General features: G+C 40.0%; 1 protein-coding gene across 1 annotated transcript; it reads left to right on the top strand.

Annotated features, from left to right (window-relative positions):
* The first annotated feature begins 4,792 nt into the window (after positions 1–4,792).
* Positions 4,793–23,526, top strand: LOC108787383 (leukocyte elastase inhibitor-like). The gene is made up of 6 exons (XM_018556921.1): positions 4,793–4,980; positions 7,500–7,637; positions 10,539–10,656; positions 11,496–11,638; positions 14,048–14,215; positions 23,144–23,526. Exons 1-6 carry the CDS (start codon positions 4,813–4,815, stop codon positions 23,390–23,392), a joined length of 984 nt encoding a protein of 327 aa, XP_018412423.1. The 5' UTR covers positions 4,793–4,812; the 3' UTR covers positions 23,393–23,526.
* The last annotated feature ends 195 nt before the right edge of the window (positions 23,527–23,721 follow it).

Below are 23,721 nucleotides of genomic sequence, written 5' to 3'. Positions count from 1 at the left end.
AGCCTCATTCAGATGTTATAAATCCACACAAATGTAAACTTTCCCATTTTTCTTAGCAACCGGCACGATGGGAGCACATCAGTCAGTTGCTTCCGTAACTTCCTCAATAACACCCATACTCTTCATTCTCAGAATTTCCGCTTTCACCTATGGCATAAGTGGAAATGGAATCCTACGAGGTGTAGCAATGGTGTATGGGATGGCATCCGTCTTAAGCATTATGTGGACCGGCTCACAATTTAGCAGGCCCAGATCTCCAAACATGTCCTTCGTGATCTCATTCACTCGTACAACAGGGCCCAGACTACAGGCTGCTGTCCTGCTCAAAAGGTTATTAACACCTTGTCCTCTGATTACATACACCGACAGAGTACATTTCTTTTGCTTGTACTCAATTCTGGCAAGAAACCTCCCGACATAATCAATGCGACCTCCAGGGCTGTGAACTTTTATCATAACTTTCTCAAGCTATGGTTGTCGTGGCAGCTTCATGAACATTGCAAGAGACAGGACAGTAATATCAGCTCCTGTATCAATCTTAAAGTCAATCCTTGCTCCCATCACTTTGATTGTAACTCGCCAATCTTCATCAGAGCCCGACTGTTCAATCACAGACCCTACAAAGGACACTTCTTGTGTCTCTTGGTCACTGTCTAGATGCATCTCCTTAATGGACTCTGATTTGCAAACCACCTCAAAATGGCCGACTCGTTTGCACTTCCTGCATCTCTTGTCTTTAGCACGGCATAACATCTTTGTATCATGAGTGCGGTTACAGCACTTGCAACGAGCCTGTTGCACCCAAACACTGCTTAGCCTGTCTGCTGTTCGCAGTCTGCCTCTCCCACTCTGTCACTTGCAGCTCTCCTGAATTGCCGCACTTCTTCCACCATGCTTTCAGATCTCATATCTGCACTTCTTTACCAGTTCATTCTGGCGGGCCATCCGTATAGCCTCATCAAGTGTCAACTCACACTCCAGCTGCAGCTTCAGTGAGACTTCTGAGTCTTGAATTCCTATGACTATTCTGTCTCTGATCTGCTCCTCGTTGGCAGCACCAAATTCACAGAACTCTGCCAATTCATATAGGCTGCGCACAATCGATTCCACTGATTCACCCACACGCTGGGAGCGCTTGTGAAAGCTGGCCCTCTCATGAATTACATTCCTCCTGGGCACAAAATGGGCGCTGAGCTTATTCATGACTATCTCAAAGTCAAATTCTTCACCTTCACGGAATGTGTATTGTACACAGGTTCCACATCTTTCCCCATGGAATATAAAAGAGAATTGACTTGTACCTCACTGCTCTCCTATCCAGCATGGAAGCAATCCTGAAGCGTGCAAACCGTTGTCATCAGGCAGGCCATGCATCAGGCTGAGATAAATCAAATGGCTTCGGTGGAGTGAACTTACACATCTTCACGGATCAAAACAGATGTGCTGGTAAGTACTTATGACACCATGTCACGAGATCCACGTAACACAGTGAGCTGATTACAACTGCTATTTCTTTCAGAGCTTAACATGAGGGGAGACCAATCTGCATCCTACTCTCAGTACTGTCTCTGGTGCTCTGCCCTTAAAGCCACCCTTCCTGATGTCACTTCCAGCACTCAACACACCTCTGATGTCACTTCCAGCTCTAAACACACATAATAACAATAATCGTATTTTAGTATGTTGCTTCTGCCCCCTGCTAAGAAGGCAATAGAGCATGTTTTTTTAGTATGGTGCTGTACTGATGCTTGTAGGCGGGGCTTGAGTGTGGCTGCTTTACAGCTGACATGGAGTATGAAGTGCAATACCCCTGATGGCAGCTGACATGGTGTATGAAGTGCAATATGATAGCAGCTGACTCGGTGTATGAAGTGCAATGCCTCTGACAGCAGCTCAAACGGTGTATGAAGTGCAATGCCTCTGATAGCAGCTGACCGGGGTATGAAGTGCAATGCCTCTTATGGCAGCTGTCATGGTGTCTAAAGTGCAATACTTCTGATAGCAGGGAAACAAAAGCAACACAGTGTTGACCGGTGGGAGCTGCCTCTATGGTGTACCAATGAACTTTACAGCCGGATTTTTCTGCAAACCGGGGGCGCCGGTATTGCATTTTTCAGTGGTACTTCTGATAGCAGCTGACACGGTGTATGAAGTTGACATGGTGTATGAAGTGCAATGCCTCTGATCGCAGCTGACCTGGGGTATGAAGTGCAATTCCTCTGATAGCAGCGGACACAGTGTATGAAGTGCAATGCCTCTGATAGCAGCTGACACGGTGTATGAGTGCAATGCCTCGGATAGCAGCTGGTAGGGGTATGAAGTGCAATGTCTCTGATAGCAGCTGCCATGGTGTATGAAGTGTAATACTTCTGATAGCAGCTGACACGGTGTATGAAGTGCAATATAGCAGCTAACACACTGTATGAAGTGCAATGCCCCTAATGGCAGCTGACACGGTGTATGAAATGCAATGCCTCTGATTGCAGCTCAAACGATGTATGAAGTACAATGCCTTTGATAGTAGCTAACACTGTGTATGAAGTGCAATGCCTCTGATTGCAGCTGACATGGTGTATGAAGTGCAATGCCTCTGATGGCACTTGACATGGTGTATGAAGTGCAATGCCTCTGATGGTAGCTGACATGGTGTATGAAGTGCAATGCCTCTGGTGGCAGCTGGTACGGTGTATGAAGTGCATTGCTTCCGTTTATTACAGTGAACAGTGACTGGCCTGGCTGGTCAGCAGTTAGAGGCGTGGACATTTCTGGAACACACCATGATATCTTCCTGCTGAGTTCCCTGTGCTGCATTCAGTGTGTCTGAGCATTTATCACCGTGCACTCTCCTCTATCCCAGGCTTCTTTGGACAGGTGAGCTCCTTCTATTACCTACACTCAGTGGCGACCCTAGAAACAAATATATAGGGGGGGCACATAAGATACCACAGTCAAAACTTGGGAGGGGGGGCACGAATAATTTTCACCACTTAATTCAACCACTGAAAAAAACTAAATATGCATACAGAATATAATTAATAGTACAAAATACCAGAGTATTGCGGTATGCAATGATACCTTTTTATTGTAATTATCTAATACTTAAAAGACAAACTTTCAAGAGTTGTCCTTTCTTCCTTAGGTATTGCTTTAGATCTGAGAAAGAGAGGAAAAGTCTCAAAAGCTTTTCTTTATAGTTTAAAGCAATTTCAGCAAACACCAGGGCTGTGTAAATAATCCCCTATGTTATACAGCAATGTAGAATACCACCAGCTATAGAGGACTACAAATCTTAGCGATACATCATACAGCAATACAGAATGGCGCCGGCTATAGAGCACTACAAATCTCAGCAAAACATCATACAGCAATGCGGAATAATATCATCAGCTATAGAGGACTACAAATCCCAGGAAAACATAGAGCAATGCAGAATAATAGTTTGTGAATTTGCTACATACTCTGTGCTGCCACTCTACTCCAGGGTACTGTCCTGATGTCTTGGGCAGAGGGTGTTAGGAGGGGTGGGGGGGTCTTAGTAAGGGGAGCTGTGCGAGTGGCAGAAGCGTTGTAAACCAGCATCGCATGACTCCCCAGAAGACTGTCGTAAGTTTCCTAGCATTTGCCGAACCTAAGATACCCAAGTCAATTTGAAAAATGTAAGTGCCGGTATCACAGGTCTGTTATAATTCCCCATTCCCATGTTGGCACACTTCCACACTGGTGGCAGTCATAGTTGCACAATGATTTATGGGGTATTTTAGCATGGTAATGTCTTTATGATAGGGGTTTTTTTTTCCTTGGCTTTGTTTCTATGCATAATTAAAAATCTTTTATCAGTAATCCTCACCACTCAAAGTGCAACTCGGTTCAGTTAATTTTTTTTTAATGTTTTTGCATATATCTACTGCTAGCTAGCAGTAGATATATAAAAAAAAAAAACAGAGGGTTTAATTATCCTTTAAGGACAACGTGTCTGGGATAAGAGCAAAAATTAAAAAGCTAAAAAGAAATAATAAATATCAAATTTAATTTATAATTTAAAGCTTTTAAATGAATACAGCATGGTCACAAGGGTTGTTCTTGCCTGGAACTTTTCAAAGGCATATCAGCTAAGCTAGGGGCTTTTCCCACTGCCTTTAGACTGCTATGTATTGAGACTGGCACCAACTCTGGAGGGACTCCTGAAAACTACAGGAAAGAAGATGACTCCCCGCTATGTACATTGTATTCTGACAGCGGCCGCCAGCTGACCCTAAACATTTTTTGTTTTTAAATCATTAACCTTAAAGTGTAAGTAAACTGTAGCAATGGGCTCCTCCAACCTGCACCCTTTTGGTCTGTTGGTTATACTATTGGAAGCATTTTGTTATATCTGTTTGATAACCTGTTAATAATGTCAGAAATTCAGAGCTGTCCTGTGAACACTTCCTGTGTTATCTCAAAGAGGCTATTTTAACCTCCCAGTTCTATACTTGGACCATGGAATAATTATCCTTTATATTGTAGGGATCTGAGAGTGGGAGTGAGTAGTTTAGCAAAAGACACTAGGAAGTGTCAACGGCGGTCATTCTACAATATGTTGTCAGCCCTACAACATGGCCTAAAAGCTGAGTGCATTTCTGGCAGATTAACAGGTATTTTTCAGTAATTGCAGCGTCTTTAAAGGGAAAAAAATGGCAAAGTGTGCACGTGTTGCAGAGATGTCCTGCATGTGTGTGTTTTTTGTGGGGGTTTTTTGCCTTGACATACACTTCAATGTTGTATAGCATGAATTTATATAGTATACCCTTATTAATCCTGTAGGTTTGAAGAATGGATTCTCTCAATGTAGCGAATGGATCCTTCGCTCTTGAATTATTTAAGAAGCTGAATGAAAAAGATTCAAAAGGCAACGTGTTCTTCTCCCCATTGAGCATCTCCTCAGCTCTGGCAATGATTTACATGGGAGCCCGAGGAAATACTGCTGCTCAGATGTCAAAGGTCTGTATATAAAATTACAAACCTAACAAATAAATGCATTTCTGTATGGATGCACATAAACTAGCCACATTAGACTGAACTGGTTAGTAATTGCTGAATGTTTGTTCTATAAAGGTCAAGATTGCCTGCGTATCACTAGATTGTATTTCTGGCACAGTAAAAAGTAAACCTTTATAAATAGACCCCTTTTGAAGAAAACCCTCTACTCCCCCAATATTACTGTATGGTAGCATCTAGTACAGTTGTTATTTTACTCTAAAATGATCCCAGAATTTTGCTCATGAATCTACATGCTGTTTGTATACAAACACCTATCATATTTTCATGGTCCTTAGGTAAAATGTATTTATTTTATCAGCTATTTCTTGTATTATTTAAGCTAAACTGTAAAATGGGGCACATAATGCTGCACAAACAAGGGCCCAAGTTAGGTAACTATAGACTTAAGGTACTGTTATTAGGCACATGTTTGGGTGCTTCCCCTACTTGAGTGTTATCTACTCAGGTGTCGATTAAGCAGAAAGGAATTCTAGTCCTTCCTTTTTCTCCCGGCAAAAAGATGATTTTTGGCTCAAATACTGAATATTTAGACAACGAAGTTTTGGCCACTCACATTTGTGGACAAATATTTTTAGGACCATGCAACCTACCCCGCCCCAACTTCTAGTCAGGACCTGGATGCTTAACTCCATTTTTACCTGTTTGCGTTAAAGTAGAATTACTCCTCCCATAGACACTGCTTAGAGCATTGCAGCTATCCCATGCCGGCTCTATAGCAAGAGCTATTTTGATCATGTAAACCATTGATTTCTCAGCTCTTGTCTCTTCTCCCTGCAGAGAGCAGTGATTCCCTGCAGAAGTTCCCCTCTCTGTTCCTCCAGCGGTCATTGGAGGGACAGACAGGGGTGGGAGCAGGCACAGCTGGCTCTGGCTCTAGATAGACATAACCCGCTGTCAATCAGGCAGCAGGGTGGCTCTTGACAATATTGTCGGGATCCTCCCTGGCTGCAGCACGGCTCTGTGTTACTAGCCCGCTATCTGCTGACTTTGGGTCACAGCAGTACATTAATAAATGTACAGCTGTGACCCAAAAGAGAAGTAGAGCCAAAAAAAGGGTTGGCTTTATTTCTCTTTTAGCTTCTGTATATCACAAAGACCTTGTATTCTTACAATATGATCTTTGAGAAAATAAGATACCAGGAATACCACTGGGCAGTTATGGGTGAGGAATTATAATTGCATTCATCTGCCAAGATACATCTGCGCAACCTAGGCAACTTTTGACCAGCAAGTGCTGGGACTCAAATTCTTCTCTATTTATCTGCACAATGCAAGATTTTATTTTGCACATTTCGGTTGCAATTTGTCCATGTTGTGGGGCCACCATCAAAATTGTAATTTTTTTTAACTTTTACATTTTAGGTGTCTTTAACACTAAGGGGTCTATTCACTAAGCTGCCGCAGGCAGCCGAGTGAAAGACCGACCTGAAGTAAAGTGAGCCGAACGCTGTTCAGCTATTCACTTCAGGCTTGTATGGCTGATTTCAGCCGTATATCGGCTGAAATCAGCCATACATCGGCTTGCTTTGCATGGCTTCTGGTCGGCCGAACATCTTGATCGGCTGAGCTGAACCTCCGAGCAGGCTACTAGCTGCTGTTCGGCCTGTTCTTATAGATGCTGAACAGCAGTGAGTGAATAGCGGAATGCCGCTGAACGGCATTCGGCTTGGTTGTTCTGCTCGGTCCCTCAGAGGGACCGAGCAGAACAGAAAAATAGTTTAAAAAGTTTTTTTTTTTAAATAGAAAATGATTGTGCGGAGCTAGGAATGACAGCTAGCTCCGCCCAATAGTTTTCTTTTGGCCGGCGGTTCTGCTGGCGTAAAAAAAATTGAAAAAAAACCTCTCCCGGGCGCTCTGGGAGTCTCCCGCTCCCGGCCGCCCAGGAGAGAAACACTGCTTTTTCTTTTTTTTTTCTTTATTCTGACACTGTGTTAGAATAAAGAAAAAAAAGAAAAAGCAGCGTTTCTCTCCTGAGCGGCCAGGAGCGGGAGACTCCCGGAGCGCCCGGGAGAGTTTGCTGTCTGGAGATCAGTGTCCCTGTTTAGCTGGTAACCAGGGACGCTGATCTCTCTGCAAGTGGCGGGAGCCAGCCGTAAGATATTGTGAATAGCCCGTACAGCAGCCCTTTGGTTCTACTGAACCGAAGGGGTCCTGGGGCCGAAGCTAGCCAAAGGATCGGCCGAAGCTACAGCTAGATCCTTCGGCTGCTTCATGAAAAGACTCCTAATATTGACTAGTTCAGAAAATGCTTTCTAGCTCTTTAAAGGCATTTTGCCACTCAGTAATATAATGCACAAAATCATTTACTAAATGTGTATTTTTTCTATAGTTTTAGAATTACCTCAGAAAGCTGTTAGTATATTTAGCAATAAGTGCAGCCCTCAGTAGAACATATAATATTATGTAGTCCCCTGCTGTCGATGGTAATGGTAACCTATCCTTTTTTCTTTTTTTTTCAGGTTCTTCAGTTTGACAAGGCAAAAAATGTCCATTCATCTTTCCAGTCCCTTATCTCTGAAATTAACAAGCCAGGCACTGACTACCTGTTGAGAACTGCCAATCGTCTGTATGGAGAAAAGACATTTACCTTCCTTGATGTAAGCTTACCTTTAGCTTAGTGTAATATTGCATAACTTTATCGATGATATAACATGAATTATTTAAATGATTTAGTAAATGGTGCTATTTTAATGTAGCTTTTTGCTCCCCTTTGGTCTTCAGACAATTAGGACAACTTATTAAGCGATTTAAGACAGTTCACACAATAAATTGTACGAAGATTCAATGAAATTATCCAAGCAAGAAAATCCCTGTTTACTTATTTCTTCTGCACATAATTTGATAATTTAAAGGGAATCTTGACACAATTTATTGTGTGGACATTCTTCAATCCTTTAGTATAGCAGCCTCATTATGTGATCTAAAGTAGATAGGTCTACTCTAACATTTTAAGTTTGTTTACACATTATTCTTGGATTTAAAAAACCCATATGGGTAATTTTTACTCTCTGAATAATCTTAAGAGGTTAAAAAACATGCATGGTTGGGCTCTATTTAGCTCTATTATTTACATAACAGGGCCCAGTGTCAATGTCTAGTCCATTTAAAGCCCTCATACTTGTTCATTTTCCAAATTTCTTCAGAAATAGCTGTATATTTGTCAAATTTTTTTCAACCATGAATGCTCTTGGTATACAGAATTGCTCAGTGGCGAAAACGTAACCTTCAAAGTTTAACTTTAATGAATTGCTTTGCACTGGATTCAGCAATATAGTGCTGGCCTGGGGCATGCACAATGTTTTGTAAAACTTCTAGGATAGTCATGCTGCACAGTAGGCATCTTAGAGCTCGCTGATGAAACATGGCATTGTATTCCCATGTGCATAATAGGCCCTGGCCTCTTGCATAACACTAGCACATTCTAACAAGGGCAGTAGACACTCAGAGCTGCTGTGCCAGGGGAAAGTGAGTAGGCTGGCACTATATATAATGATATGAAAGCAGAAGGAGAGGTTGGGGGTATTGAAGAGGGGTGTCCACAAGAAGTACAAAAATGAGCTTTCCAACAACAAAGAAGTAATTAAATGAAAAACAACAAAGAAGTAAATACTGAGGTGAGATATTTGCTAGAAGGATGCATAAGAGAGGTTTACTAGAAGAGGGTTACATAGAGGGTTTGGCAGAAAGGGGTATGGAAGAGGGAGAGAAAAGAAATAAAAAGACAGTACTTTGCTAAAAAAATACTACATATAAGGAGATTTGGTAAGAGGAATGGTAGGAGGATTGTTGTTGTTGTTATACTACTAATTATAACCTCACTTATGGGTACTTGCTACCATTGCACCAACACACACAAACTCACTTGCCATTAGTGCACTGATGAGTACTACACCACTCAAATACTGCATCAACAAACACTTCTGTATGCATCTCCACTGCACCCATGCAAACGTATTTACTCCCTTCTATTGTATTTACATGCACTTTTTCACTCTCTGACAAAGCACTGACATCCACTTTTTAAAAGTGCATTACCTCACTCTCTGCCACTACACTGGTATGCACTTCTTCACTCTCCACCACTGCACCAGTGCATACTACCCCACTCTCTATCCATTGAACTGTTGTGTACATTCTTGCTTGTTGCCACTGCACTGATGCGCACTACTCTAGTTACCATCACTGCACTATTGTATACTTCTGCACTTGTCGCTATTGCACCAACTCTAATGACCCCACTCACTGCCGTTGCATCAGCATGTACTATGTCACTCTCTGGAACTGCATTAACTTGCAGTGAATACACTCTCCTTCACTGCAATGAAGTGGACTTCCTTACTCCCACAACTGTGTTGACATGCACCACTTGACTGTGTTCCACTGCACTCACTGCACCAATGCACATTACCCTACTTTCTGCTACTGCAGCAACATGCACTCCCTCAATCACTGCCTCTGTAACGATGTGCTCTTCTCGTTTGACTTGCATACTTCACCCTCAGCCACATGCAGTACCCCACTCACCGCCTCATCACCCACACACACTTACTCACATACCCCTGCACAGACGTGCACTTCTTCATTCTCTGCCACTGCACGAACGTGCAACGTAGACAAAATGTTTTTTATTTTTTTAGGAGTAGAGCAGGGCTGAACAAATCACAGGAGCCAGGTAGTCAATGCTCCTTAAAAATGCAATTAGCGCTTAACTTTTTAGGTTATTTTCTAGTTGTTTTCAACAGAGCTGGCTCCTAAAAATAAAAACCTGCTGGCTTCTGAATTCCATATTAATTTGTCCACTCCTTGCAGAGAATGGAAAGGTTTGAACCTGTTAGCTTTTAATTTTTGTCTATTTCCCAGTAGCAGATATTCCATGACTTCTGAAGCTGTGGTCACTGGGACAGTAAGTGAGTGGAAAACATTCTAATGCAGCCCTGAATATCAGTTAAAAATAGGTTCTAACCCTTCCTTACTCTATCCAGAACAAAAAAAAAGGTTGTTGTACACATACTTTAGGCCAGTGGTTGTCAACTTACAAGTTATCGAGGGCTCAAATGCATCCCTTGATGTCTCCAAAGGGCCACATGTAATATTTTATATATGTAATGCTACCAAAGACTGTAACAGATTGAAGACTTACCAGAGGGACTGGTAAGTTCTACAGGAGTGGTTGTAGACTGAGGTCATGCAGTAGGAGACAGTCATAGACTGGGGAAATGTTACATAAAACTGATTACTGGAGATTACTGTCACTAAAGACCCCTTTACAAATCAATGATCTCACTACTGACTATTAAGGCCCAAGGGCCACACTTTATATACCACAGGGCTTTACAGTGAGTAATCAAATAGCAGATTTAACCATATTGCTGGAAAAGTCTGTTTTTTGGTTTTGTAGTAACAGGCTTTACTCTTACTAGCTTTGGTTATTAAACTATGATCTGCAATACATGTTTCTTCTCGCGCAGTGATGCTATTAATGCTGTTTAATTATTCAGGACTTTCTCAGATCAACTCTGAAACACTATCGTGCAGATTTACAAGCTGTAGACTTTTCTGAAAAGGCGGAGGACTGCAGAAAAGAAATTAACGCCTGGGTGGAACAAAAGACAGAAGGTGGCAAAAAAATGATTCATTATATATCCTTTCTTTACAGATGAAGTTACCAGGACAAAACAAATCTTTGTTTGTCATTAGCTCATGTGCAATATATTATATTACACTAATTGCATATCTTTTTTTTAAACTGTTATGTTTTAGTTATTTATGCATCAAGAAAATATGTATAAAACCACAATGCATTCCCTTTAAAGGATATTTAAACCCTCAGGGTTTTTGCATAGATCTACTGATATCAAGCAGTAGATCTATGCAAAAACATTTTTTTTAAACATACGAAAAAGGTTTAAACTTACCTGTTTCTCCACTGCGCTCTCCCGTCCGAAGACCTAAAAAATCTCGGGTGGCCGCAAAGGATCATGGGACGGGCGCATGCGCAGTACAGATCTTCGGCGGAGACGAGGAGAGACACAGGGTAAGTCAATGCACGCGGCCCGGCAGCGTGCACCCGCACAGACTCCGTGGGACACAGAAGACACAGCAGTCAGTGCTGGATCAGAGACCGACACTGCTGCACTACACAGCAGGGACTGCTGAAAACTACAGGACAGAAAAACATGATCGGATCAAGAGGCATCATTTAAGGTAATTCCTTACACTAGCATTGGGGGGGATATCCTTTAATGTCACTTTAAGCAGATGAATGCACTCTATATAGTATTTTTAGCACTGTTTCATTTTGTAGGTTTACATTTTAAATCATTTTCCTCTTCTTTTCCTTGCACTCAGTAAAGGGAAACATGGTCTTTACTGTTATAATAAAAAATGTATGGATAAATAATGTACAACACCACATAATGTACATTACTATTTTTGTTTCACATTTTCCACATTAGGTAAAATCCGTGACCTGTTGCCGGTTGGCAGTGTGAATTCACTTACTAAACTTGTACTAGTGAATGCTATCTACTTCAAAGGAAATTGGGCTAACCAGTTTAATAAGCATTGTACCTCAGAAATGCAATTCAAATTGAATAAGGTATGTATTTTTAAGTACAGAAAACAGATACTAAGTAACTCTTAAGTAACTACTTAAGACCTGATTTTTGAACGTGTCTAGGGAAAGAATCGTTTTACAAAACAGCAACAAAACAGAAAGTGGTTATCGCTATCCACTCTTTGCTATTCGCCACAAATTTACTGCACACCATGGCAGCATTTTATGGCCCATTTACAAAATGCCACTGTGTGTATGTCATGATGTTCTCTCCGCCTAACACCCTGTTTTGGGTGAGGGGCCCGTCGCATAACGTTTGACAAGTCACTTGACTGAGCTTTCTTCACAGCTTTTTTTAATTTTGAAATTATTATTTTAAGGTAAAACCCTAGAGGGGATTTTCGTTCTGTCTACCACATCACGGGAACATCACCAATTGGACACATACTTGACTTTGATTTGATTTTTGTAAGATAACAGAGCTCGATGCTCCATTTTGGGTTCATCGGATTTTTCTCACATTAGACTTTCTTACTAAGTTTTTCAACATCTTTGAAGTCACAATTATATGACAATTTTTGTTGCGACTTTTTGCATACTTTTTTCACTTATATGGGTTTATTTGAGGATACATTATATAACTTATTTGTTTGGACTGTATTTCACACATTGATTTGTGCACCTGTTTTTTCCTACAGAGATGTTTAAAGTTATAGAGACTTCTTATATATATACATTTGTTTTAGACAAGAGTTGTGTTAAACAAGAGTTTCACTTACACAGAGATAAATTTAGACATTTATTTATAACACCAAGTTTGATACTTTGTCATGTTTGAAATATAAACATTATTTGGGTGTAAAACTTTTAGCGCTACACTGTGGATTGATTAACTAATGCTTATTGTCTTACCCAATGTGAAAGAATTTGATTGACTGATCCACACCTTGGTGTATCGGCCTTGCAGGAGTTAGGGGTTGATTTACTAGAGGAAAAAAGGGCGTTTACTTTGCCCTTTGCAAGGGGATTTTCCCTTCACCTTAGTGAATGGGGTGCAGCTCTGTTGACTTCCATTATCCAATCACTTGCAAGCAAAAATACTGTTTTTTCTATTTTCCTTATTTGTGATTGGGTATTCTTTTCAAAGTGAATTTTCCCCACATTTACTAAGCCAAGGGAAAATACCCTGCAAAGTAAATAGCTTTTTTGCCTTTAGCAAATCAACACCTTACAGTCTTTGAACCTATACAGATTAACATTTGTCACTGCACAGGTCCACATTTTAGAGTCCTTGCAATTAGCTGACTGCTGGAAAGACCAAGAAATATATTCTATTTTTATGAGTACACATGTGGACTATAACCAATAACATGTGGAGTTGTGGACTATAAGCCTGGTTCACACATGAGCGTTTTTGCGTGCGGATCTAGTCGTGCGAAAATGCGCAAAACACACACTAACATGCAAGGCAATGGCGACTGTTCACATCTTAGCATTGCGCAAGAAGATGCTGGAGCTATTTTTAGGCGGATGTTGCATGGTTTTGGTCCCATAAACATTTCTATGCAGGGAGAAACGTGCATTTTTAAAAGCAAAAACGCGCAAAAAAATTGCACGAAACTGCAAACGCCTAGGTGTGTACCTGCCGTAATAGTCTTAGTCGTAATAGGCATGAGATCTGCTGCCCAATCTCTAGAGCATTCAAAAAAGCACTAGATCTTTTTTTTTGTCTTTGCACCAGTGTCCACGCTGATGTTTTCCTCCAGCAGGACCTGGCTGTTAGACAGCCTCATTCCAAGCAATATCTTTTCACTGGAATGGCTGCCACTGTAGCTGATCAGTCACTGGAGTGTCTTCAGGGGATAACAGACTTATCCAAGGCACAATAATAATCCTATAATGTGGACTAGGATTATGTTAAAAGTGAATAATGCATACATGTTTGGTGTCCTGTAACTAGGACAAAATTGAATATGTTGAGTGTTGTAAATAAGCTGAAAAAGTTTGTAGAAGGATTTAAATGAGCTTTTGTAATTTTTCTGAATTGCTTCCATAAATAATAAACCTAAATTAAATTAAAATGATATTTTATGAAGTATGTATTCTGTCAGAATAAAACTGTAACTTTTGTGCAAATACACAAAGCTGGTAAAAGCTGAATCTGCACACTGAAATAAAGTTTTACCCCTGAAGGTATGAATTACCCCTGGCCATTAGGGTGCTGTATTCAGGATCATTCTGCTGGAGTGAATGCAGTGATAAACAGAGAATAAGCCACACAGTTTATAAAGCCATTTATTAAACATTACCTGACATAATGTATGTAGTTTTTTTTCTTTTAAAGCTTTTGTTTTTTTTAACTCGTCGTCTGTATAGCTATAGCCATTATTTATGTTTTTTTTATATAGCACTGACATTAGTGGTAAGGTATTCTCTGCTTTCTGTTCTTAGAATGAAACCAAGCCTGTGCAGATGATGTTCAAAAAAGCCAAATTTCCAATGACGTACGTGGGAGATTTGTTCACGAAAGTTATTGAACTGCCCTATGTTAATAATGAGTTGAGTATGTTTATAATGCTCCCTGATGAAATTCAGGATGGAACCACAGGCTTGGAAAAGGTAAGAAACTTTTCTAGTGTAACCTTTTTTGAGGTGTTTGACTTTACATAAAGATTCAAGGTGTACCTTCCATGGTCAGGTTTTTATTTGATATTCTTGGAAGACTGATATAATACTGATTACAGTAATTAAAGGGATAGCCCAAAGGCTACATATTGAATTAGGTGCTTGCAAACCAATAAAAAATTATATTTCTATACAATGTTTTTTTTGTGTAAAACTGCCTATATTCTGCTGCCTTACATTTATATTGCTGTACAGTTTGTTTTATGGGTAGATGTTGGGGGAGATTTTATGCTATGGCAAAGGTGTGGCCCAATGCTTGTCATGTCATTTTACTGGATACCTACTCTTCCCATGTAATTATTCTAGTTGCCAAAGACATCTTTGGCAAGGGAAGTGTCGAAGAGAAGTAAGCATGACGTATCTTTCCTCTGCTGTAATAAAAGAGAACTATGAGGTAAGTGTTTTTACCCATAGTTCACTTTAGGGTCACGGGAGGAAATATAAACTAACCTCCTCCCTTGACCCAAAGCTCAGTATATCGTGGGCTATTGCCAGCGATATACTGAGAGCGCCACAGCTGGGACAGATCCCGACAATACTGTCGAGATCCGCCCAGCCGCGTGAGTGACAGATGGCTCTGCCTATCTAGGGGCAGAGCAAACTGTGCCCGCCCCCTCCCCGGTTCGTTCCTCCACTCAGCGCCGGAGGATCGGAGAGTCACCACTCACTGCAGGGAGACAATCGGGCATTGAGCGGATCGATGGTATGTTTCTCCTCACTTCCTGATCGATAGAGCCGACCTGTGACAGCTTCTTTGTCACAGGTCGGCTCTAACTATGAGGATGAGTGAAAATCGCTCACCTCTTAGTTCTCCTTTAAGTTTCCTTGGCCGACCACTGCGTCTAGGGTGCTCAACGTTGCCCAGTTCTTTGTGCTTCTTCAAAGGAACTTGAACAGCACATCTTTAGACTTCAGTCTGCTTTGAAATCTTTGCCTGGGAGAGACCTTGCTGATGCAGTATAACTACCTTGTGTCTTGTTGCTGTGTTCAGTCTTGCCATGGTGTATGACCTGTGACATGAAACTGTCTTTCACAACCTCACCTTAATAGCAGAGTTTGGCTGTTTCTCTCCCAGTTTTAAGCCTCCTACACAGCTGTTTCTGTTTCAGTTAATGACTGTGTTTCAACCTACATATGAAATTGAATATCACTAGCACATGCTTGGTATAATTGGTTAATAATACTCCTGACTAATCCTATAAAATCCCTGACTTTGTGCAAGTGTGCTAATGTAAGAATTCATTCTGGTTTAAAGCCATAGGATAGTCACTAGGGATGGTCCGCTGGTTCGATTCGAACATGAGTTTGAATCAAACATCGGCCGCTCGAGCATTCGCCGAACTTTATGGGATGTTCGCGGTCTGTTCAACCGCGCAACGTTCCATACTGCAAAGAGCCCTCCGAAGCTCTAATTGGTTAAAGACTTGCACCTGACCACAGGTCAGGTGCAAGACTTTGCCCAATCAGGGCTCAGTACTCATTTGAAGCCATAATTGGGCAAAGTCATGATGACTCTGCCCAATCATGTCTCGCCTATGTGACCGCTAGCTCCGCCCAATTGTTTATATTTTGCCTGCATCTGTCAAAATGCCATTATGCGGCGTGAGTCAGCAGGGAGCCGATGGTCCGTGGGCGGCGGGTTTAAAAAAAATTATTTCTATCGGCACGATATTTGAAGGAATTTTTAATTTTCATTCTTACCCTTTAAGTGATGTTAAAATCACTGCTCCTTTAAAAAGGGTTTTTCTTTTTGTCTGTTTGTTTTTTTTCATTGATTCCTGTCCCCCAGGGCAGTACCTGGACCCCCATACACCTTTTATGGACAATAACTTGCATATAAGTCCTCTTAAAGGGGACAATCATCTTCAAAAGTTCAACCCCTATTGACTTGCATTAGGTTCAAGTTCCTATTCAAACTTTTCGGCCGCTCGGGTGTTCGAATACGAACCGAACACGGGGGTGTTTGGCCCAAACTAGTAGCCACACCAAATATTGATTTGATTTAGATTTTTCTTCTGTTCACTCACTTTGCATTTTGTAAATTGATAATAATAAACAAAAACATATATTTTTGAAAGCATTCTTACAGCTTTTTTGATACACCTTCCTAAAACGTTTGCACAGTACTGTATCTACTGACCGCCCACATGCACGCTGGCCTTTGAGAAATCAAGAAATGGTTTTAAAGGCGAGAAGAGTTCTAAGCAGGAACTGTTGTCTTAAGTATTAATTTTCTTCCGCATTAGTATGTTTGTTTTCTAGCACTGGAATCACATAGTTGGCTTACGTTGAATGGCTTTTAGTGTACAGCTTACATGAATGGCTTTCCGTGTACAGTGTTGCTTAGTAGTGTACAGATATTTTTTTTTAAATGCCATAATGTTTTGTTCTTTTCAGCTTGAAAAAGAGTTAACATATAGTACATTTTTGGAGTGGACAAACCCAGACATGATGGACAAAACAGAAATCGAGTTGTTTGTACCAAAGTTTAAGCTAGAAGACAGTTATGACCTGAAGTCTGTACTTAGTGACATGGGGATGGCTGTTGCTTTTCACTGCAAAGCGGACTTCTCGGGAATGTCTACTAAAAAAGATCTAATGCTTTCTGACGTGGTACATAAATCTTTTATAGATGTAAATGAAGAAGGTACAGAGGCAGCTGCTGCCACAGCAGGAGTTATGAATTCGAATTGTGTAATGATTGTTCCAAGGATATTATGTGACCATCCCTTTCTGTTCTTTATAACCCACAAGCAAAGCCGTAGCATTTTGTTTTGTGGCAGGTTCAGTTCACCCTAGGGACCTGCACTTCAAACCCTGATATATTGAGGATGACTAAACCTAAAACACATGGCTGTTCTGTTTAAAGTGACACTGAACACTGGAGTTAAATCTTAGAAATGCATTCAGGTACCTTAGCTATTACAACCAAATAGCTATTACAAACAAAAAACTATTGCAAACAAACACACTATTAACAAAAATGTAGGTCATCTGTAGATCTTCAAATCATCTCTGAATTCATGCTGACACTGTCCTTCTTTATGGAGGGTGGCTACTTTTTTTCCCCCATGGTCCTTGTGTGTGTTGTAAAACAGTCACTGCCCCAATCTCACGTTTAGTTAGCTAACTTGCATTGAATTTGTAGTCTATCACAGGAGCGAGCTTGGAGCTGTGTCTACTTTACAACACACACATGGGGAACAAAAGTAGAACCCTCCAGGAGGAAGGACAGTGTCAGCACCAATTCAGAGATGATTTGAGGAGCTATAGCCAAGTGATACACAAATAAGATACAGTTCTGTTAATAGTTGGGGTACTTGAATGCATTTTTAGGATTGAACTGTCACTTTAGTGTCACTTTAAAAAGGCTGTTCACATAGATCAAAAAGATGGTGCTGCATAAAAGTGAAATGATGTTCTCAGGTACAGGAAATTCACGTATGTGCTGCAGTGAGTAATTTGAGAAAATAGAGATGTAATGTAATAAGACTGATTGTCTACAAGGTATCTTTCATAAAGCAATCTTTAAATAAATGATATATTTAGTCCGCTGTCTAAGGTCTATGTGTACACTTACTTTTGATAGTACAGCCAAAGCAAGCACATCTGCTTATTCAAGAATCCACAGTAACCCATGGCACCCATTCAGAATTCAGATTTGAATGATCTGATTATTGTAAGATGAGATCTAGTAGTTCTCCTATGGGTTTCCTTTGCACTTCAGATTTGCTCTTTGTGTTGCCTTTTTGAATAAGCTTTTATTATACTCTCCTTTTTTCTAAACATCTGTGAATATTGTGTTTTGCTTGTAAAGCGCCTTTTTTTAGGTTTAGTTTTCCTACAAGAGCTCCTAATTACTAAAAACTCTATTAGATGAAGATGTTTTACAATGATTATATCTCCATAACCGTCCTCAAAATAATAAAGAAAAGGCTCACATCTATACAGTTTGTTGTTTACCGACTGACATTTGTGCCTTACTTAAGTGTCTTTCTTTCCATGAAGTAATTACTATCTACAACGTTTGATTTCTAAACCATATACTATATAATTTATGACAGGAAAATATACTCACAACAGCTCTACTATGTGTAATTGGCTCAATGCTGCTGCCTAAATGGCAAGGAAAATATTACTATATTAAATGCTTTAACGATCTTTAAAAGGTAGACTCTCAGACATGATTGTTTTTACACCTACATACATAGCAAATATGAGTGTTTAATCCTGTAGCGTCTTCAAGTAATCATTTGTAGTCATTGGGCCTAGGTCCCTATGCTGCAGTAGCACATATTACATTTTAAGGCTACCAATCAAGCTATATTATGATATACCAATTAAAAAACGCTTTAGTATGCCTTAAGGTGGATACATTAAGGCCATTGCCGTGCTAAGAAATAAAGACTTCATGCTTTTAGTGCCTGAAAGAAGATCTGTCTTTGTTCCCTGCTGTAATCAAATAATTTCTTCCTTTTTATTGTTGCTAGGGAAGGTAAGAAAATCAAGGAGTAGTTGACTGGTTGCTATAGGGTAACAAAAACAGTTAATCTTATATTGTTCCTGTATGTGAATGTTGATAGGTTTATACTTTAAACATAAAATATGTCTTGATTCAGTATGCGGTTTTATATGTGGCATGCTCATTTTGATAGTTATATGTATGTTAGTTACATCAAATCTTTTGGTCTCATGCAATAAAGCAAAGGTTCTTCAAAATAAAGCAAAGTCATATTGTCTTCATTATTATAAGTTGGTTTTCTATTGCAGTTGTGAAACGGCTGAAGATTTCCTATTACCAGTCCACAAAGACCCCTGTTTGAGTACATGATGGGGTCTGCTTTATTTAGCAGTGGATTGAACAGGGCGAGCATTATCAGGATACACAGAGGCTGCAGTCTGTGTTGACTTTAACACCGATCACAGCAAATGCTTCACGGAGCACTGATCTGTATTGCATTTATCTGGTTTCATAAAAAGTGCCAGGGGAGCTCAGTATGTACCAAGAATGCTTATATACCTTTGCATTTCATGTGCATAAAGGTTTTGAGGACCGGAGCTGAGAAATCCAGTTAGCCTGTATTATAGCATGGTAGAAAAAGAAGTAGATTTGCAGTGTTTTCTAGGGTTTGTACTAGTAGCTCTGTCCCTCCTGACTACTGGTAGACATTGCTAAAAATAATTTGTGAACCACTCAGGATACCGACATGAGGGATGCCATTCCTTGCTTCTTTCTAAAGATTTAAAGAAAAACTCTGGGGTAAACACATTTTAAACCTTTGCAGTGGGGCTATACCGACACTGCAAGGGTGAGGTGCTTGTTTTCGTCTAGGTGGGAAAAAAAAGTTATACTCACCCAATTCTTGAAGCCAGTTAGTTGTTAGACTGGTCCTTCCCTCCAATCCAGCGGTCTGAGGTCCTGAGAGTCATCACATTCAATACACTGTATATTAGACATGAAGACACTGAGGGACATAGCATTGCTGGAGCAGGCCAGAGGGAGCAGTCTAACAGCCAGCTGGCTGCAAGGTTCAGGTGAGTATAACTTTATTTTCACACCTAGACGAAAATGAGCACTTAACCCTTGCAGTGCAGAGTTTTTCTTTAAAATCTAGGGTTATCATCTTCATAACGGCTTCACTTTTCGAGTCACTGACCTGGCCTGGAAGTTAGAACTCATGACCTGCATAACTGATCCAGGTCAATGACTCCCTATTCAAAAAAACAAGAGTAAGAATGGCAGAGCCAGAGCTTGCACCTTTAAAAACAAGCTGGAAAGGGCAGCTTTTATATTTCTATCCTGAGAAGCTCCCTTCACATGCATTGGGCTAATAAATTTTAAAAAAGTTGACTAAGTCAGAATAGTCAAGTTGCTTATTTCAACTGGTTTTCATTTTGTAGGCTGGGAAATGTAACTGAAAATCTGATTACTAAGGAAATGCCTGCATTTTAGTTTTGGTCCAGTTTTAGTAAAACAGCCCTTATCTGAAGACTGGCACTTGTGAATCTTAATAGGGCTGCCACATATCTACTAAACAATCAGCATTCATAAAACAGGTTATAGTTCCTTATTCTCACTGCTGTGTAAAATTGAGTTTCTCAACAGTAATTGCAACACTATTCAGAAGCATAATTAGGTAACACAATGTTTATTACATTGCATTTCCTTTATTTCATTCATGTGGAGATCAAAGAGGTGACCTTTGATCTGCATATGATAACCTTAAAAGTTCAAGTAAAATGTGTCCCTTTTAACCCCTTATTAACCATCAGTTAACCCTAATCAGCCCTAATTAATTCATTCGTCCATTTCTCCCCTTAGCTATTATTTTGCTGCTGATTTTTTTTTAACCATTTATATTCAACCCTTTTTTTCCACTATTATTAATTGTGTTCCTTTATTAAATTTTTTTGGTGATGTAAAAAAGAAATGCAAACCTGCAAAAAAATATATTTTTTAAATCCCACTTATGCTTAGGCCTTAACATTGCATGTGCCCCGGGGAAGTTGCACCCTATTCCTTATGAATTCCAAAATTATTTTTCTCTGTTTATTAATTTATTAACTAACAAATACCAACAAATTCTGTTTACATTGTTGTATGCTAGCATTATTTCTGGTACACAGCAGCAGTGACTTACTATGACTTAGTATGACTTACTATGTAATGCGTTCCATACAATTTAAGTAAGTCTGTCAGTAAAAACAGTGCTACCAACCTCTGGCACTACAATGCTGGCACCAAATGTTGTCTGCATGTACCTTAACATGCATTCTTCTGTAGCCTCACCACACCCTCCTCCTGCGTGTTCCTCTGGGCCATTTCAGTAAGCTACCAAAGGTAACCTATCACCTGAGTTACAGAGAATTCCATCTAAATGTGTGGCGTGGCACCATTTGGTGCTTAAAGTGTAGTGCTGGATTTATTGCAGTGGTCCGACAGCCCCCTCTGTACACTGTTCCAAACAATAGTGTTCTAACTCCCTGAGCATCCCTGTTGGTTGTATCAGTGTTCAAGGGGGTATTGGACCCCGGGAGACCCGGGCCGCTGCTTGTGTGTGAGATTTGCAATCCAACCATCCAGTGTGCTACTTCAACAAGAGAGTATTTTGAACATTGCTGCAGCACATACCTGTACAATTACACAGAAGAGTGAAATTATTACTGTATATGCAGCCTGACTGCATAACATTTACAGATACAGAGGTTTCAATTGTGTTTTAGGACACATTTAATTTTTAGTGAATACATGCCTGAACTAAGTGTTTTCTTGAAATGTGCCTGGTGTGAGCAATGACAACCATACTGTTTGAATTGTGACACCTAACTTACTCAGAATTCAGTTTTAGAGCTGGAAGAAGATAACTGTCTCTAGAAAAGGGTAAGATCTTTACAGGAAGATTTATTTTTCTGTCATTTTTACAGATTTTGGTATAATTACCAACAACATTGCTAATGATTTCCATTATTAAATCAATTTACTTACTTTCAGTCTTGACAAATCATTTCTAAAATATGAATTGTGCTATGACCATTACATAATATTGAAATGATCTTTCTAAGAATATGATCCATTGTGTTCTGTAATATTTGATTCTGATTATGTGATTTATTATTAAACGTTCTGTTTCCTAGCTGGCACAGTTATAATAATAAAAGGCTGAATGTTCATATTACACAAAAGCCCAATAGCGCTGGTTTCTTTTAAACATTTGGCCATACTGTATATAAGTGGTGTGTGGCTTGGCTGTATAGAGGGCACATACTTACACTCCTGATGTCAGGGCTGGCAAAGTATTTTATTGTGACACGTTCCCTTTTACTCAGTCCCAATCACTCTCTGCTTATCGGAGAGCTCAACACACCTTATTTCCTTATTTACACAAATACAAGTGACTAAACAGAAGCTAAAAGAATAATTATTAATCAAAAACAGACCCCTTCCTTATCAAACCTGTTCTACAAATAACTGCAGTATGTTTTAGCTGGCAACACTCAGTATTACATCAAAGCTTATATTTTAGCAGTGTGACCTTAAGGGCCCATAACACGTATTATACATGTTGGTATACTGCAGTGCATTCTTCTTAGTGGCATTACAATGCAGCACTTGTGGCAATGCACTAATGTGCGTTGCTGTGTGCTGCTAGGAATGCTGCAGGCACCAGTTTTAGCAGTTTTAATAGTGTACTTACGTTAAAGTACATGGGGGGGGGGGGTATAAAATAATGTATGCTACAAGTATATTTCTGAAAAGAGTATCAACTGCATTTTATTGTGGGTGTCCTAATTCTTTTTTTAAAGTTAAGGGTTAAAACCCTTAAAATAATCCTATAAACCAGGTAATAATGGTTAAAATGTGACACTAAAACGTAAAAAAAATTGCTTTGGTCCTTAGGTTATTAAGATTATTGGGAGTCATGCATCGTTTGTACTCCTCCCAAAATAGAAATGGGCAGAAGAATGGCTCCTGATTTCTTTTGATTTTCCCTTTCACATACATATTGATTCCTAAGGGCTCATTCACACGAGCAACTGCACTACAAAGCACAGCTGCTGGTGTGTGCTTCCCAGCACAGGGTTTATGTGCCGATCCTGGCATATCACACTGTTTCCCTTTTTTTTTTTTTCCATTACGCTGTATGGGAACATGGTGGTGCAAGGCATTCATAAAGTGTCGCATCCTGCTGTGCTGAAAAAAAGTACTGTATGGTATTTCCATACGATGGTTTTGTGGTATGTTAATATTTGAATTGCCTCTGCATGTGGATGAGGAACAATTGTCACTGTGCTTGATCTCTTTAGATTATATGTTCTTCTCCTAATCAGCATCTGATTCTATCAATCTGTCTTTGCTTCCAGCTTGAACAGGAACTAACCTTCGACAAGTTTGCGGACATAATAAATCCATCTAATTTGGAAAAAACTGAAGTGGAACTCTTCTTACCCAAATTCAAGCTAGAAAACTTCTTTGACCTAGAGTCTGTGCTTGGCAGTCTAGGGATGACTGATGCCTTTGATATGGGCAGATGTGATCTATCTGGCATGTCTGGAGATCGTGACCTAGTTTTATCCAAGGTTGTACACAAATCATTTGTAGAGGTGAATTAGGAGGGTACTGAAGCAGCCGCAGCCACTGGTGCTGTAGTCATGCTTCGCTGTGCACATTTCGTACCAAGGTTTGTTTGTGACCATCCTTTCCTTTTCTTCATCATACACAAACAGAGCAGCAGCGTCTTGTTCTTTGGCAGATTCAGTTCACCCTAATATGCATTTAAAGAAATGTTCACATTACATTTTCATTATTTCAGCACCTAATATATTTAGCATCTTATGACATACAACAATGATAATGGTCATCAGGGCCGGACTGGGACAAAAAATAGGCCCGGGCATTTTAGACTGAGCAGCCCAATCATGTGACCCCGAAGGCCCCGCCC

The sequence above is a fragment of the Nanorana parkeri genome, unplaced genomic scaffold (genome assembly GCF_000935625.1).
Source record: "Nanorana parkeri isolate BGI_ZX_2015 unplaced genomic scaffold, ASM93562v1 scaffold258, whole genome shotgun sequence".
In the NCBI taxonomy this organism is placed as follows: domain Eukaryota; kingdom Metazoa; phylum Chordata; class Amphibia; order Anura; family Dicroglossidae; genus Nanorana; species Nanorana parkeri.
Note: the sequence above shows the minus strand (reverse complement) of the source record. Positions and strands in the feature narration are given on the sequence as shown.

Excerpts from the sequence above, each read along its gene's own strand:
- LOC108787383 (XM_018556921.1), top strand. The coding sequence starts at position 4,813 with ATGGATTCTCTCAATGTAGCGAATGGATCCTTCGCTCTTGAATTATTT. Across the intron at positions 4,981-7,499 it reads CTGCTGCTCAGATGTCAAAG|GTTCTTCAGTTTGACAAGGC; the intron begins GTCTGTATATAA and ends TTTTTTTTTCAG. Across the intron at positions 14,216-23,143 it reads GAACCACAGGCTTGGAAAAG|CTTGAACAGGAACTAACCTT; the intron begins GTAAGAAACTTT and ends CTTTGCTTCCAG.